The sequence below is a fragment of the Momordica charantia genome (assembly GCF_013281855.1).
Source record: "Momordica charantia cultivar OHB3-1 chromosome 8 unlocalized genomic scaffold, Mcharantia_2.0 BLBB01000008.1, whole genome shotgun sequence".
NCBI lineage: Eukaryota > Viridiplantae > Streptophyta > Magnoliopsida > Cucurbitales > Cucurbitaceae > Momordica > Momordica charantia.
In genome coordinates, this window is record NW_028275166.1 from 19,203,015 (window position 1) to 19,221,206 (window position 18,192).

At 39.0% G+C, this 18,192-nt stretch overlaps 2 protein-coding genes across 2 annotated transcripts in view; one reads left to right on the forward strand and one right to left on the reverse strand.

The window, feature by feature from the left end:
* LOC111023226 (transmembrane protein (DUF616)) overlaps positions 1–18,192 on the forward strand; it is a 28,968-nt gene that overhangs the window by 6,076 nt on the left and 4,700 nt on the right. The window contains 6 exon segments of the mRNA XM_088126964.1: positions 4,320–4,418; positions 4,789–5,144; positions 11,820–12,032; positions 12,110–12,386; positions 12,484–12,662; positions 12,787–12,870. Of these exon segments, the coding sequence (XP_087983090.1) occupies positions 4,320–4,418; positions 4,789–5,144; positions 11,820–12,032; positions 12,110–12,386; positions 12,484–12,662; positions 12,787–12,852 (1,190 nt within the window). The 3' untranslated portion in view covers positions 12,853–12,870.
* On the reverse strand, positions 15,026–15,448 carry LOC148209721 (uncharacterized). The gene has a single exon (XM_088126965.1). The coding sequence runs from the start codon at positions 15,446–15,448 to the stop codon at positions 15,026–15,028; it is 423 nt and encodes a 140-aa protein (XP_087983091.1).

The window sequence follows — 18,192 nt, forward strand, 5'->3', positions numbered from 1 at the left end:
GGATAACACCCAATTCTTGCACTTTTTCTGTAAATTCTCATGAGTATTAAGGCTTCTATGAGCAAGAGACCAAAGAAAGACTATGATCTTTTTTGACCTTAAAGTTCCATATTGCCGAGATGAGGGGTGATCTCAAAGAAGGGCTTCAATCCATCAGCTTCAAATAGGCCGAGCGAATAGAGAACTTACCATTTTTTCCAAGAGACCACAAAACCCGATCCTCTCCCTCCCCCCAATCTCACCACATCGATAACTTGGATGAGACTTATCCAGTTTTCAAGCTCCCAATCAAAAAGACCTCTGCGCAGACCTAGATCCCAATCGTTCTCATTAGCATTCCAACACTCCATAACTGTAGCTTCCTTTTTTGTAGAGAGATTGAACATGTCAGGGAACATCTTCTGGAGAGAGTCATTCCCAATCCAACTATCCGACCAGAATTTAATGCGATTCCCTTTCCTCATCTTGAACTCAAGGAACTTGGAAAAAAACGAGCTGTTCTTGAAAATATCGAACCACGGTCTTCCCCTGGCACATCCTTTAGGAGGAAGGGTATTCCACCCGTGAGGATCTTCACCGTAAATGCTAACTATCACCTTCCTCCAAAGTGCATTGTCTTCTTGGGTGAATCTCCAAAGCCATTTAAGGAGTAAACTGTTGTTCTTTTGTTGTAAAGTCCCTATACCAAGACCTCCATATTGCAACGGAAGAGCGGTCTTTCCCCAATTCACTAGGTGAATAATAGAGCCATTATTGCCATTCCCTTTCCAGAAGAAATCCCGAGACAGCTTCTCAATTTCATTTATAACCTTCGTTGGAGCCTTTAAAACCGAGAAGAAGTATAGGGGAAGACTTGTGATCACCGATTGTGCAAGAGTGAGTCTACTGCCTTTTGAAATGAAGAAGTTCTTCCATTTGTCTATCTTTTGCCTTACTTTATCAATAAGAGGATCCCAAAAAGCTTTTTTCTTATAATTGCCACCCAAAGGAATTTCCAGATAGGAAAAAGGAAGCCTTTCCACTCTACAGCCAAACATTTTAGCTTTGTCTTGAAGAAAATTTCCTTCTACATGAATTCCTATAATAGTAGTTTTCGAAAGGTTCAAAGACAGCCCCGAAGCCGGTAGGAAAATGTCTAAGATCATCCACCATTTTTCCAACATGCCTATCTCATTTGGACAGAATATCATTGTATCATCGGCATATTGCAAGTGAGAGACTTCCACCTCCCCCCTACCAATGCCAAAGCCTTTGATCAGCCTTCTTTGACTACAAAAATGGACCATTCTACTGAAAGAATCACCAACTATGGTGAAAAGGAAGGGGGAGAGTGGATCCCCTTGCCTCAACCCTCTTTTGGCAAGAATTTTTCCACGGGACCGACCGTTAATAAGAATAGAAAAATTAGTGGAAGTTAAACAACCCATAATCCATCTTCTCCATCTAGACCCAAAACCCTTCTATTCCATGACTGCTTCCAAATAAAGCCAATCTACCTTATCATAAGCCTTCTCATAATCTAGCTTTAGAACGAAGCCTGACCTGTTTCTCACCTCCCAATCCCCAACTGCCTCTGAAGCAGTGTTTTCGAGGCGCAAGGTGCACCTCAAGGCGACAAACCCTTTGATCGCCTTGAGGCAAGAGGCGATACAAAGGCGACGCCTGAGTGAAGCGAGGCGCACCTTAATAAATAAATAAAAATTATATATATAGTGCATATATTTATATAGTAAACATAGTTTAAAAAATAAATACCAAAATAGTGTCATAGTAAATGTCAACAAGAAGTTTAGTCAGAGACGGGAGCGGCGACGGTGATGGTCGGAGACAGGAGCAGGCGATGGCCGGAGATTGAGGGTGGTGAAGGTGAATGTCGAGAGGCAGAGAGAATGGTTAGGGTTTGTGGACTAAGGTATTTCACGAGGGAGAAATGTTCTTTAAAAAAAAACACATTAAAAATTAAAATAAATAAAGCAGATCGCCTCGCTTCAACGAGGCGATCACCTGGCCTCAGGCGAGAGGCGCACCGAGGCGAGCGCCCGATTGAAGGCGCTCGCCTGGGCACCTTGCAAGGCGCAGCTGGCGAAATTGCCTCGCTCTCGCCTGAGGCGAGCGCCCGGGTGCGCCTCAACAACACTGCTCTGAAGCAATAAGGATAGCATCAATTATTTGACGACCTTCGATGAAAGCTGACTGTGCATCGTGAATTATCATTGGCAAAACTTTCTTAAGTCTTTCCGCAAGCACTTTTGAGATGATCTTGTACAAAGATGTTACCAAACTAATCGGTCTGTACTCGCCAACCTTCATAGCCTTCTTCTTCTTTGGATCAAACAAATATAAGTCTCATTTGTGCACCTGTTGATAAACCCCATTTCTGTAAAAATCTTGGAACACCCCCAATAAATCTTGCTTCATAGTGTTCCAGGACTTTTTAAAGAATTCATTTGAGAAACCATCCAGCCCCGGGGACTTCAAATTTCCGAGGCTAAAAACAGCATGTTGAATTTCCTCTATATCAAAGGGTCTCTCTAGCCAAGTTGTCCATCGATCCTCAAGGCCTTCCCATTGGACGTCTTCAATCAGAAAACGAGGTCCCAAGGTATCCCCATATAAGCGCTTGTAGAACCCAACAATTTCCTGAACAATCTCGTTTTCTGAAGAAAGTAACTCTCCATTGTCTTTTTCTAACATGGAAATGATGGTTTTAGATTTTCTAGCCGAAGACCATCTATGAAAAAAATTAGAATTTTCGTCCCCCTCCTTAAGCCAATTTAGCTTACATTTTTGGGCCCATTTCCTCTGCTCTCTGATGGACAAATTAAAGAAATTTTTTCTGTGCTCCTCTCTTTCAACCTTCTCTGTCTCATAGAGAAGTCCGACTTCTTCAAGTTTGTCAAGCCCATCTATTCTTTGTTCGCAGTCTCTAAGGTCATTTCAACAACCCCAAAAGTCTTTTATTCCACTTTCTCAGCTGGATCTTGATTTCTTTCAACTTATTCATATAAACATAGCCAGGCCTCCCGAAATTGGGGAGAGATTTCCACCAAGACTCGATGTTATCCTTGAAAGAAGGATGATCCAACCACATATTTTCAAAGCGGGTAGGGGAGGGACCCCATTTCTGATTTCCTAATCGCAATATGAGAGGGAAATGGTCCGAGGTAGTATGAGGAAGTCCTTAACATCATCCACCCACTCCTTAGAAAGAAGGAATCTGTCAATACGAGTAGCCACTGGATTATTTCTGCCATCAGACCAAGCCATTCTTCATGGGGAGTTTTTACAAAGTTAAAAAGAAAAGTGGGTGGCTGTTAAAGCATGACTTGGAAAAAGCCTTTGATAGAGTGGATTCAGACTTTCTTGTTGCTATTCTTCGCAAGAAAGGGTTTGGAAGGAAGTAGATTAGATGGATTAATGGCTGCTTCAGAGGAACGAAGTTTTTCTCTTCATCAATGGTGTAGACCGAGAGGAAGAATAAAAGCTTCTAGAGGTTTTAAGGCAAGGGGACCCTCTTTCTCTTATCAGTGATGTTCTAAGTAGTTTGTTGGATAACTTATATGAAAAGGGTATTTTTTAAAGGGTGTATTTTGGGCAGAAATTCAGTTCATGTTTCTCATCTACAAGTTGCTGATGACACTTTGCTGTTTTGTAAAGATGATGATGGTATGTTGGAGATCCTCTTTGACACCGTAGGATTTTGAATGGTTGTTTGGATTAAAGGTGAATTAAAACAAATCTTCTGTAAAGGAACCAAAGGATTTTTGAGGAAAAAAGAAGACCTTCGGTGGAGTACTTCAGTCTGGCTAAGTTTAAAGCTTCTCAATGGTGTGCTCTATCAAAGCTTTTTGCTCTCTATTCTCCTAATATGATTTATACTAATTGGGGGGCTTTCATCTTTCCTATATAGTTTTGTAAAGGATGTTGACTAGATCTTATTTTCCTGATTTCATGGGTTGTACTTTTTAATTTTTTGTTATCTTTTTTCACTCCTTCGGGAGTTTGTATCGTTGAACATTTTATGTTCTTTTTCATTAATCAATGAAAAGTTCGTTTCTTGTTCAAAAAAAGACAAATCTTCTTTATGTGGTATTAATATTGACTCCAAAAAAGTTGCAATGTTTGCTAATAAATGGAATTGTAAGATTGAAAATCGGCCTATCCTGTATTTAGGGCTTCCTTTGGTTGTCATTAGGTTTAGGGTTTAGGTGCTCAGACTATAATTGTCATTAGGTGTTGAATAAATTTTTTTAACTATGGTATGTATTCTTCCTCTTCTTTTGGTTTATTTTGGAATTGAATATAATCACTTTTTATAGATAAAATTGGAGGTAGCATTTCGGTGTCAGAAGTACAAGGAGAAACTTTGGTATCGAGGGACCAGAAACCATCAACTAGCAAGCATCGTCGTAAGCAACGTAAGTGTACTTGGCTTGTGTCTTGCATTTGCATGTGTGCATCCTTATTGAAGGTAAAGTAGAACTGAATGTCCTCCTTAACTTATAGCTAAGAGAGGCTACATCGAGTTGTCCAGTAGGGAAAGACTAGAAGAAAGAGGCAGTTTCAAAAAACTAGAAAAATTTAGCGCAAGTGGAAATATTGGAAAAAAAATATGTCCATTTTTCATATAGATAACAAATATTAATGAAAATTGATACGATAAAGCAATTGATTGCTAAATCATAACATCTCTTTATGACAGTGTTCTCATACAAGTTTAGTATCCCCTTTGTCTTATTAGATCCTTAATACCTATCTAGGTTATTCATAACAAAAATTATCTTCCAGATTTTCCTTGTGAAGTCGTGTTTACGGAGTCAGTTGATTATCTTTTGGAACCTGAGGACTTCATGAACGTTACTCAATTCTCTTTAGAGTACATAGAGCGTGAGGAAAAACCTTCTGAAACTGATTTATATAAGCCCAGATTTGGAGGACACCAAACCCTTAAGGAAAGGGAGAGATCCTTCTATGCAACAAATCAAAAACTTCATTGTGGTTTCATTAAAGGACCACCAGAATCCCCAAGTACTGGATTTGATTTAGATGAAAAGGACAATGCGTACATGAAAATGTGCAAGGTTGCGGTATCATCGTGCATTTTTGGGAGCTCTGATTTTCTGAGGAGGCCTACTAGCAAACAGGTAATTTCATTGTCCTTTATAAAATCCCTATCCTGAGATGTTTGTAAGACTTGATGACCTTTCTTTCTTAAAAAAAAATATTAATATTATATGCTCATTGGACAATGTACTTCTAACGGCTTTTCCATTTAATCTGCGTGGTTTTTTGGGATGACATGCAAATATCACTTTGTACTGAATTGCATGGAATTTGATTTGATGTATGTTCTTTTTCACTTTTTCTAAATTATAATTTTGTGTCGTAAAAATGGTTTCGTTATAGTCTTTACGGCATGCTTTTCCACTCTAACAGATTGCCAAATGCATGCCATAGAATCCTCCTAAAAAATATACGGTATGAATTCTTACATAAGATCCCCTTGTCATGTTGTCTTCCTAAGACATATATGGTAGAAATTATATATAAGATCCCCTTGTTATTATAAACAATTGATTCTCAGGCTGAAAGTCTTTAAAAATAAATACGGTTGCTTCGTTGATTGAAGACTAGCAAGATGTGAAAGCAATAATGGAGTTCAGTGGACTTGGGAGTTATTTATTTATTTATTTTTTTTTGTTTTGAACTAGATACGAACTTCTCATTGAAATAATGAAATGGATAATGAAATGGAACAATAATATCCAAGGATACAAACTCTCAAAAGAGTGAAAAAGAAGAAGTAAGAAAATAAAACTTAACAAAATAACAAAACTTAACAATATACAATAAAAGCACTCCAATTAGATCAAATCATGCTGGGGGAATAATTCCTGAATAATTTCGATAAGTAGCACCATTGAGAAGCCTTGAACTTAGCTATATTGAAGTGCACTGTTGATGCTTGTCTCGTTTCTTCAAACACTCTTTTGTTCTTCTCAAACCTATCTCGTAAAGCACAATCTTAAAAGCATTAAGCTAAAGAAGGTTGGCTTTAGAATTCAAGGGACGCCCGAGGAGAAGCTGAAGGACGTTATCGGCTGTTATATTGCCGAATACCTAAGACAGATTTTTTTTAGAACAAAGATACAACTTCTCATTGAAATAATGAAAAGATAATACAAGTGTTCAAGGATACAAACTCCCGAAAGAGTGAAAAAATAAAAGTAAAAAATGTAAATAACATAATTACACAGAATTAATAAAAGCTCCCCAATTAGCATAAATCATAGAAGGAGAATGATGCAAAAAAGAGTCGACAAGAGAACACCAAAGTGAAGCTTTAAACTTAGCTGAATAGAAACTTTCGTCGAAAAGTCTTCGTTTTTCTTCAAATAATCTTGAATTCCTCTCGAACCACAATTCCGATAATAAGGCTTTGACAACATTTAATTATAAAAACCAAACTGAAGAGGAAAGATGAGGAGGCCCATGTAAAAGCTGATAAACATTGTCCCCGGCCTTGAGATCAAAACACCAATCCACATTGAATTGATGGAATAACAGATTCCAACACTTAGAGGCATAGTAGCAATGAAAAAGTAGATGGTCCTGATCCTCCCACTCTTTGTACAGAGGCAACAAAAAGAGGGAAGTAGGGCAGCAGAAGGAGATTTCTTCTGAATAATATCAGCCGTATTCAACTTTCCTTGAGAGAGAATCCAGCAAAACACATTAACCCTTCTTGGGCTCTTGGTTTTCCATAAAGCAGCAAAGAATTCCTTGGGCATCGATGCATTTGAACCAAATCTTCTTAGTGAAGCAACTGTAAACAAACCAGATGGTTCAAGACTCCAAAATCTAATATCAATTGTATCTGAAATGGACAGCAGATTTAGAGCCGATAATAATGTAGAAAATTCCTCCACTTCTTCCTCTTTCAAAGCTCTTCGCAACACTAAATTCCATGAACTAGTATTTGAATCCCAAAAGCTTGATACCACACCATTAGGATTGATAGAAAGTTTAAAAATTCTGGGAAATGCAGACTTCAAAGGCTCTTTACCAACCCAGGTAGAATGCCAGAATGATACAGTTCGATACAATTCGAACATTGTCTACTTTAAAATGTCCCAAAGAATTGACTGAATTCCAATGTCTAGAAATACCACTCCAAGGACAGCGGCGGCAAATATTCGAGTTGATGGTAGTAAACCAATTTAATGGCTCGTAACCATACAAACTTTCCACCACTTGTCTCCATAAAGAGGAAGATTCATTTCCAAACCGCCAGCCCCATTTTGCCAAAAGAGCTTTATTTTTCTTTAAAAGTCCACCAACTCCTAACCCCCCATCCTCCAATGGTAGTGATGTGATCTTCCAATTAACCAAATGCCTCATTTTACCTAAGACAGATTAAATTCCTCAAAGATTAATTTCCAACAATGCCGTGCAAAAGGACAATGGAAAAAGATATGAATCAAGCTTTCCCCATTAGAATGACATCGAGGACAGAAGGAAGGCATAAGATTAAATCCAGGCAACTTCCTTTGGAGAACTTCAACTGTGTTTACCTTCCCATATAGAAGAATCCAAGTGAAAAAACTAACCTTTTCAGGACACCTAGTCTTCCAAATGGCTTTAAATAAATCCGGTGGCATAGATACGTCTGAAGGGGACTTGCGAATAGAAGCCATGGTAAAACAACCTGCGGGCGCCAAAGACCAAACTCTGCTGTCAGGGTCATTAACGGGAGAATAAGAATTTAGAAGGGACAGAAGTGAAACATATTCCTCGACCTCATCATTGTTTAAAGCTTTGCGAGAAAGAATTCTCCAAGAAAGAGACTGAGTATCCCAAAAATCCGCTACTGAACCAGAAGGCAGCACCGATCGGCAAAAAATTTTCGGATATCTGACCAATAAAGGCCTATCCTCTACCGAAATATGATTCCAGAACTGAATCCGAGAATTTGAGCCCAATTTGAAAACTGCAAACTAATTGAATTGTTTCCAATGCCAATAAATATTGATCCATGGGCTTCTGAGACAGCTGTTGGTCCTTCCCCCTAAGGACCATCCGAGATCGATTGCCCCATATAAACTTGCCACAAATCTGACGCCATATAGCATTAATTTCACAGCCAAAACGCCATCTCCACTTGGCTAATAAGGTGCTGTTCATCTTTAATAGACTGCCTAGCCCCAATCCACCATCTTAAAAGCATTAAGCCAAAGAAGGTTGGCTTTAGAATTCAAGGGACGCCCGAGGAGAAGCTGAAGGACGTTATCGGCTGTTATATTTCCTATTACCTAAGACAGATTAAATTCCTCAAAGATTAATTCCCAACAATGCCGTGCAAAAGGACAATGGAAAAAGATATGAATCAAGCTTTCCCCGTTAGAATGACATAGAGGACAGAAGGAAGGCATAAGATTAAATCCAGGCAACTTCCTTTGGAGAACTTGAACTGTGTTTACCTTCCCATATAGAAGAATCAAAGTGAAAAAACTAACCTTTTCAGGACACCTAGTCTTCCAAATGCCTTTCTTTCCATTTTCTTTGAATTATTTATCCCAGTTTCATGGATATATATGTGTGTGTGTATATATATATATTTCTTTTTGAATTGATGAAAAACTGAGATTTCATGAGAAATGAAAGAATACAAAGGGCCATGCAAAAAACCAGCCCAACGAAAGGAGCAAAAGGAGCCAAATTAAGAGAACGAGCTTCAATCAAGCAAGTAATTACCAAAAGAACTATGGAACTTCAATAAGCGAGTAATTACAAAAAGAACTATGGACACCGCAGTCCAAAGGGAGACATGGAACCAGACAAGGTCCCACGCCTCCTCCCTCAATCTCTCTATCCCTCTAAAAATCATGTTGTTCCTTTCAAACCACAAATCTGAGAGTACAGTAAAGAAACTCGCTTGTTTCAAGAACCAACCCTTATCCCTGAACAGAGGGTAATGAATAGCTTCCTCCAACATCGACACTCTCTAACCCAAGCAAGATGAACCCAAAAGTTTGAAATATGCAAATTCCACACCGACGTAGCAAACTGGCAAGTCCAAAGGAGGTGATCAAGATCCTCAACTGCTTCCTTGAAAAGAGGTGTGCCTCATAATATGGTCCAAAGTATTAACCTAGCCATGTAAGACCTGCCAGACAAAAAATCTAACATCTTTTGGAATCTAAACCTTCCAAAGCAAAGAAAAAACACCCGAAGAAAAAACGAAGAAGTGAGAGGGTACTCCAACACGATAAGAAAGATTTGAAAGAGAATCCTTCTAAATGATTAGGGGACCCACAAGAACCCCTCCTCCCTAGAATAACAACAAAATCTCTCAAGGACAACAAGGCCACAAGATTTGTTGCCTCCCTGTTGGACAAGGACGACAGAAACCGATAACCAAAGAAGAAGAGAAGTCCAATGAAGGCAAAACTGAAGCCATCGACCGACCACTCATGGATGGAAGATGGTACAAGAGAGGGAACAAAGAACAGAAAGGATGGTCCCTTAGCCACCTGTCTTCCTAGAAAAAAGTATCATTCCCGTCTCCAACCCGACATGCATGAACTGAGAAAAGCAAAGAAAAACAAAAGTGCCTTCAAAACCCTCACCAGACACCCTATCAAAGGCATGAGGACCATATTTGCTCATTATAATCCTATGCCACAAGGAACTCGACTCTTGCAGAAAATGCCATGACCATGGCTTCGTTGTGCAGCCTCAAGTTTCCCATATCTAAACCCCCAAAATCCAAAGGCTTAAACACCCGCTCCCATTTGCTAAGAAGCACGGACACGGACACCAGACACGGACACGACACTGACACAGACACGGCGATACGCCAATTTCTAAAAACTTAGGACACAGACACGTTGGGGACACATTATTTTTTATTTTTTTTATTTTTAGATAATATATGCATATGAATTGATTATAGTAATACTTTTGCATAAATTAACCACACAAATTGAACAAAACAAATAAAAATGTACTTAACATTACAAAATTCATTATCCAACCTACATTACACTTCAAATTTAAAAAGAAGTAAAATCGATCTTTCATACAAGAAAAAACTAAAACTTTCATCATCTCATCTCAAACTTCCACAATGTCTTCATGTTATCACCACTACGTCCACTACGAGAGGATGGTAGGGTTTTGTTGACTTTGTGTGGAAGGCAGAAGGAAAGTAAACAAAACGAAGAAGAGAACGATTTAGGATTTTGTTTTTTTTTTTTTAAGTTTTCTTTTCTTTTTGGGCCCCAGGCACGTTGGGCCGTGTCCCATTTCCTGTCCCGCGTGTCCAGACGTATCCCCACGTGTCCGAGGCGTGTCCGTAATTAAAAAGAAAAAAAATTAGACATGCCACGTGGCGTGTCGGACACATGTGCGAAGCGTGTTCGGACGTATCGGTGTCCGATACGGATACTCCACTTAGCCCATTTGACAAGGTGACCCCTTCCCTTCACCAATCCCTTCCCATTTCCTAAAGTAAGTCCCGCATCAACTTCTCAAGGGTTTTGGAAACATAGAGGAATTGTAATTGGATAATTCCTATAGACTGCTTATGATCTCCAATAGCTTTAAATCTCGAGTCGAATTGATCGCCTGTCATGTGCAACATCCATCAATGGCGGTTTATTAATGTCTATTGATTTAGACCCTTTTCCCTTCCTAACTACATATAAGATCGAGAGGAATAGAGTTCTGCAAGGAAGCAGAGTGTCTGTGTCAGACGTGTTGGACGCGGATACATTAGGACACGTAAAATAGCATTTGGACACGGATACGTTCGGACACGTAAAATAGCGTGTATATATTTTTTTATTAGTATTTTTTCACAAAATAGCGTGTATATTTTTTTATTAGTTTTTTTTTTTTTATTTTGGGTATGTGGTGGACACGTCATAGACACGCTGGCGTCGCCATCGCTAATGGTTGTTCTCTGTCAGCCTTATTAAAAAAAAGGTTAAGGCAGAGGAATAGAAGGAAGAGTCGAAAGATGAAGAAGAAAAAGAAAAAGAGATTGAGGAGTGACAGAAGAGAAGAAGAAAATTACGGCACAAAAGAAGTTGGAGAAGAAAGAGAGAAAGAAGCAGAAGAGAAGAAATTTCCAGCGGTAGAGACGTTGAAGAAGAAAGGGAAAAAAAAATAATAAATAAAAGTAGAAGCGACAAAATTCGAAGAGGAAGAAGAAAAAATGAGCTGGCTGCTGCATGCAGCATTCCTTCTCCATGTTTGACAGATGGCAATATTTCCTTTATAATAAATCAAAGTCCTATAGTATTTTCCATGACTAACAGATGGCAGAAAGTTGTATTAACAGCAGGAAGTTTATTTAAAGCCATAACTGATGACACTGCCTTTTTTGACCTTTTCTTTTTGACAAAAACCTATATGGATCTTTTTTTCCCCCCTGAATATCTCTATTTTTTCCCAATTCTTTAAGTCAACTTTAATTTAATTTAAATATTAAATAGTTTTGATAATATTTTCTATTTCTTAAAATTTGAGTATTTGTTTTTTGTCATATATTATCCAAAAAATAAAAATAAAAACAATGGCTGTCGTGTCTGTGTCCGTGCTTCTTTGGAGTTCTGTTAGACTAGTATTTTTCTCTTCCTGTGAAAATACATTATTTTCTCTCATGTCAGGTTGCTTGCCTTTCTCTCGACATGATGGTGTATCATTTTATTTGAAGTATAAACAGGATGGCAGCCCAATTTTTTCATTTTTCCAACTTCTTAGTGATCTGTTAGCAGGCATTATAACGGGGATTGCGTTTTTCCTTGCCACAGATCAGTGAATATTCCAAGAAGAATGTTTGTTTTGTCATGTTTGTGGATGAGCAAACACTATCAAAACTATCAGCTGAGGGAAGTATTCCTGATGACAAGGGATACATTGGACTGTGGAAAATAGTTGTTGTGAGGAATTTACCATATGAAGATATGCGCAGAACTGGAAAAGTTCCTAAATTTTTGTCACATCGGCTCTTCCCCCTCTTCAAGGTAATCCTCACATCTTCTCTGGTTATATGATGTAGGGCATAATGGTCACCTACGTGAACATTTTTATTTATCTTTAGTCTTGAATCCTGTTCCATAGGTATTCAATATGGCTCGACAGCAAAATGCGTCTGCAGGTAGATCCAATGCTAATTATTGAACATTTTCTGTGGCAAAAGAAGTCAGAGTATGCTATTTCAAACCACTATGATCGCCACTGTGTCTGGGAGGAAGTTCTCCAAAACAAACGTCTGAACAAGTACAATCACACTGCCATTGATGAACAGTTTGCTTTTTATCAGTCTGATGGCCTCGTTAAATTCGACCCTTTTGATGTCAGGACTCCGCTTCCGAGTTGTAAGTGGTATATGCTGTTTACTGTGGAGTTCTTTGTTTGGTGCTGTCTTGTAATTTATGTTTATAGTTTCTGCATTTGTTTTGTATTTATCTGCAGATGTTCCTGAAGGTTCCTTCATTGTCCGGGCACATACGCCAATGTCAAATTTATTTTCATGTCTTTGGTTCAATGAAGTTGACCGGTTTACCTCACGTGATCAATTGAGCTTTGCATATACTTACTTGAAATTCAGGAGAATAAACCAAGACATACCATTCAACTTAAACATGTTTAAGGTAATTCACCTTTCTAATAAATATTTGTCATCTGTAAGCATTTTTAAAAAATCAGACAAATTTGCTGTTGTGTCCACTGAAGCTATACGCTAACCTATATTCTTTTTTGTTAAACATTATCAAGGACTGTGAACGACGATCACTAGCCAAGCTTTTTCGTCATAGATCATGGCCACCTCCAAATACTTGATTGATGAATTTCTTAAAGGTTCGAGGTTTGAGTTGTAACTTCAATTTTATTCTTTCTTCATCTTCCTTGTATCATTATCTATACAGAGTTTAGACTTTCAATTTCCTAAATCATGTTTCAAACTTTTACAATGATTTCAATGTTGACCTTTTGTTTGAATTTTTTTTATTTCTTTTTCACACAAAAGAAAGTGTAGTTTTTGGGAGAAAATATTTTTTTCACGTTATTTTTACCACTAGAATTAACACCTTTCTAAAAAACAATAAGAAAAGGTTAAGAAATTAAACTAATCTAATTATCCTCTAAACTTTGAGGATCAAAGAATGTAAGATATAATAAATCTAATTTTCCTAATAAGTTATTTACAAGAATGCCATAACTTTGATCTGCCCGCTCTCTCTTTAGGCCTTCCATCGTTTGGTTCCTAGCCAAGTTCAAGTTCAACTGTCGTTTCCTAATTTGTTTCTTTCAGTTTATTAGAGTGTTTCAATTGTCATCGATCATGGTTTCAAGCAGTGCTTTGTGGAAAAGTACTTTTTTCATTAGACGGTCAAATGGCAGATTTATGTTGGAGGAAAAGAGAAAGAATGGAAGCTTTGATATTTTTCTTTCCTGGAATCAGTTGTCGTGGTTTGAAGAGGTTATTGTGGATTTAATTCAATACCCTTTAAGGGTTCATTTCTTCAAACAATCTTGGGGAGATGAAGGCACTCGCAGTATAAAGAAAATTTTAAATCAATTTTGTTGGAGCTTTGAACGTGCAACTTTCTCTAAAGGGTGTGGAAGAAGTATAGTGATTCCTGCTAGTGTTAACAAAAGAGGTTGGCTTGTATTTTAGGAAATGATTAGAGATGCTTTGTTGAATAATGATGGGAATATGATTAAGGTTGACAGAGTTAGACCCTTCAATGAAGATAAGAAACAGGAAGTCTGGGTTAAGCAAGAAAAGGAAGTGCTTGAGATAGATTGGTAAAATATTATGGTTATCACAAGATTGTATGTTCATGATGATTGAAACAATATTTCCTTTTTCCTTTTTTTTATCCGTTAATGTTTGGGCTCGCTTGCCCTCACTTTGACTAATCTCACGGGACAACTGTCCGACCCTACTTCATTTGGTTTTCAAGGTAACTCATAGGATATTAAATCCTAGGCAGGTGGCCACCATGGTTTGAACCCATTCCCTCTAAGCCCTTTACTACTTACATTGGCCCTTGTTGACAACTAGGCCAAACCATGATGGTTACACTATTTCCTTTGTCCTCAGAGAAAATTCCCCAACATTGCAATATCAGCCCTTTCATGGCCAATAAAGCATTAATGAGATGGAATATCTTTGAATAATCTAGGAAAAAATGGAAAATGGAGAAAAAATGGAAATTTCCATTTGAAAATTGAGGGGTGGAATTTTTCTAAACACAGCAAAAAAGTAGTAGTGGAAGGCTATGGAGGATGGCTTCGTATTTGTGATTTACCTCTTAGGTATTTGAATCGGCAGTGTCTTGAAGCTTTGGGAAGTCATTTTGGGGAACTAGTGAACTGTTCTTCCAATACTTTAAATCTGCTCGATTTCTCTGAGGTTTGTATTCAAGTTAACCAGATTTATATGATCTCCTACCTCCTTACGTTGAAATTCAAGATCCCAAACTTGATTCCTTTTTCATACCAAGTTTCCGATTGTTGCAAGCTTTCAAGTTTCAACCATCAATCGTTTAAAATGGATCATTTGAATTTGGATTCAAGTCTTCTTCATTATAAGATTGATATTCAACAAATCCAAGCAAGTTCTGGGAGATGAAAACAGTCTTTCTTTTTACTCTAGTTAAAATATGTGAGGTATCTCCTCACCTTAGTATTGATATTTAGAAACAAGCCCGTAAGCTGTACAAGTCACCCCACCAATTCAAGAGGGTGGGTAATCTCTCCCTAGCTACCTTTAGGCACTAACAACCAAGATGATCCTCTCCTATTCCCAATCCTCCTTTTCTACTCGTCACTCTCTTATCCATGGCCCCCACTCCTAAACCGTTATTCTTTCCCTTCATACATAATTACTCACTTACCCCCAACACAATTCCTTTCCCCTTCTGGAATAGGTCTTCACTATTGGGGCCCTAACAACTTCCCCCTTCGTCAGAACCTCCTTGTCCTCAAGGGGGAAATCAGGAAATTGCTATTGTAGATCCGAGAATGTCTCCCAAGTGGCCTCCTCTTCCGGCAAGCCTTTCCAACGAACCAAAGCCTCCTGTGCACCAATGGCCTCATTGATACCCGTGGCAAAGATCTCCTCGAGTTCAGCTATCCATTCAAACTCCTCAGTGAGCAAGCGTGGAATAGGCTGCACAGGCAAATCAGTGCCTACTGCCCTCTTCAGTTGTGAAACATGGAAGGTGGGATGGATGCTAGTGCTGGCTGGGAGGTCCAGCTTATAAGCCACTGGGCCAATCTTCTGTAGGATGCGATAAGGCCTGAAATACTTGGCAGACAGCTTCTCATTGTGACGCTTGGCCAGTGACCACTGCCTGTAAGGACGGATTTTGTGGAACACTTCATCACCCACTTGAAAGTCCCTCTTCATGTAGTGGCGATCAGCCATTTTTTTCATTCTGTTTTGAGCACAGTGTAAATTTTCCTTGAGGACAGCAAGAGCAGAGTCCCTATCCGCCAACTATTAATCAAGGGCAGCATTGGATGTCTTCTAACTGCCTTAATAGGAGTGGGGGGGGGGGGGGGGGTGGGGCCATAGATGGACTGAAAAGGGGTGGCTCCAGGGCGTTATGGAAAGTGGTGTTATACCAATACTCTGCCCATGGTAGCCTAAGAAGCACGGACACGGATACGACACGACACAGACATGGCGACACGCCAATTTCTAAAAATGTAGGACACGGACACGTTGGGGACACGTTATTTATTTTATTTTTTTTAAATAATATATGAAAAAAAAACAAATACTCAAAGTTTAAGAAATAGAAATATTAACAAAATTATTTAATGTTTAAATTAAATAAATGTTAACATAAATAAGTAGGAAAAAAATGGAGATATTCAGGAAAAAAAAAAAGATCTCGATAGGTTATTGTTAAAAAAATGGTAAAAAATAAAGGCAGTGTTATGGCTTTAAATAAACTTTCTGCTGTTAATACTACTTTCCGCCATCTGTTAGTCATGGAAAATACTGTCAGCCTTTGATTTATTAGAAAGGAAATATTGCCATCCTTCAAACATGGAGAAGGAATGCTGCATGCAGCAGCCCAACACTTGTTTTTCTTCATCTTCTTCGAATTTTTTCACTTCTACTTCTTTTTTTTCCTTCTTCTTCAACTTCTCTTTCGCCAGAAGTTTCTGCTTCTCTCTCTCTTTCTTCTCCCACTTCTTTTGTGCTGTAATTTTTTTCTTCTCTTCTGTCACAATCTCTTTTTCTTTTTCTTCTTCATCTTTAGACAACCCTTTGTACGAAGGCTGACACAGAACAACCACTAGCTATGGCAACCACCATATACTCAGTGTGTCCAAAGCGTGTCTATGGCGTGTCCATCACGTGTCCGAAATAAAAAAATAATAATAATAAAATGGACACACTATTTCGCGTGTCGAACATGTGTTCGGACGTATCCGTGTCCGACACGTGTCAGACACAGACACTTTGTAAAAAATAACATGTTCATGCTTCCTTGACGGTAGCCATTGTCCTCGTGTCCGTGGTGTCTCTTTGCAAAAACAACGGAGGTAAGTTTCAAGGCACTTGTTAACAATCTCCGTTTGACCATCGGTCTACATATGATAGGCGATGCTACGCTTCAACAAAATCCATTGTAATATCCTCCCAAACATGGTCGGGCACAGCCAAGGGTTGAAGCAGGCCGGTAGGTGACACCATGGAGGCCTTGTTGCATTGACAAATATAGCATGCTCAACGAACTTCTTCACGTCGGCTTTCATGCCCTGCCAAAAGAGTTCACTGGTAATCCTCTTACATGTACTTAAAAATCCCGAATGCCCCCCATGATAGAGTTGTGGTATAGATCAGAATTGTTGGTCTCAAGGCAAAAGTACTTGAGTTCACCATTCGGTCCTTGCAACAAAGAACCCCTTCTTGCAAGCTATACTTAGGATAGCTATCCTGATCAGTTACCAACTCTGCCATAATCTTCGATAGGACCTCTGCTTTGAGCAACTCCACACCAACAAGGTTGGGACAGCCATAATAGTGAGTTGAGATCCGGGGGGCATCCTCGACAAAGCATCCGCCGCTTTGGTCTCAAGGCCCGGCTTGTATTGGATTTCAAAATCATAACCAAGGAGCTTTGAGACCCATTTCTGATACTCCGGTTGAACGATCCTCTGCTCCAAGAGGTATTTCAGTGCTTTTTGATTCGTGCGCACAATAAATTCATGGCTGGGCAAATAGGGCCTCCACTTTTGAATGGCTAATTTCACTGCCATCAATTCATGCTTATGACCGACTTTGCCTGTCCTTGATGGGATAAGGTATGGCTGAAATAAGCAATGGGTCGTTGCACTTGAGTAAGAACCGCTCCCAATCCTGTGTCGGATGCGTCTGTTTCGATCACAAAGGGCAGGTTGAAGTCTGGCAAGGCCAATACCGGCATGATCACCATCGTTGTCTTAAGTTTCTCAAAGGCATCGGTAGCTTGCTTGGTCCATTCAAAAGCATCTTTTTTGAGTAGTTGGGTGAGAGGGGCTGCCAATGTTCCATAGTTCAATACAAACTTCCTGTACTATCCCGTCAATCCAAGAAATCCCCAGAGTTCCTATATATTAGTTGGGATAGGCCATTGCAACATCGCTTGAATTTTTTCTGGATTGGCCTCAACACCTTCGGCAGACACCCAATGCCCGAGATATGACTTTGTCCTGTACAAAGCTACATTTCTTGAAATTCGCATACAGGGAGTAGTCTCGCAACAGATTGAACACAACAGTCAAATGAATAATATGCAAATGCAAGTCTTGACTGTAAATGAGAATATCATCGAAAAAGACAAATACAAACTTACGCAAAAATGGCCGAAAGATCTTATTCATCAACGACTGGAATGTTGCAGGGGCGTTGGTTAGCCCAAACGACATTACTAAGAATTCATAGTGGCTCTCGTGGGTTCTAAAGGCGGTCTTTTGCACATCTTCTGGCGCCATTCTAATTTGGTGATACCCAGATTTGAGATCTATCTTGGAATAGATACAAGACCCATGTAATTCATCAAGCAGCTCATCAATCACAGGAATAGGAAATTTGTCCGGGACGGTCACGTTGTTGAAGGCTCTATAATCCACGTAGAACTGCCAACTACCATCCTTTTTCTTGATTAATATCAC

What these genes read in the sequence shown, in the direction of transcription:
- LOC148209721 (XM_088126965.1), bottom strand. Translation starts at nt 15,448, where the DNA reads ATGGCTGATCGCCACTACATGAAGAGGGACTTTCAAGTGGGTGATGAA.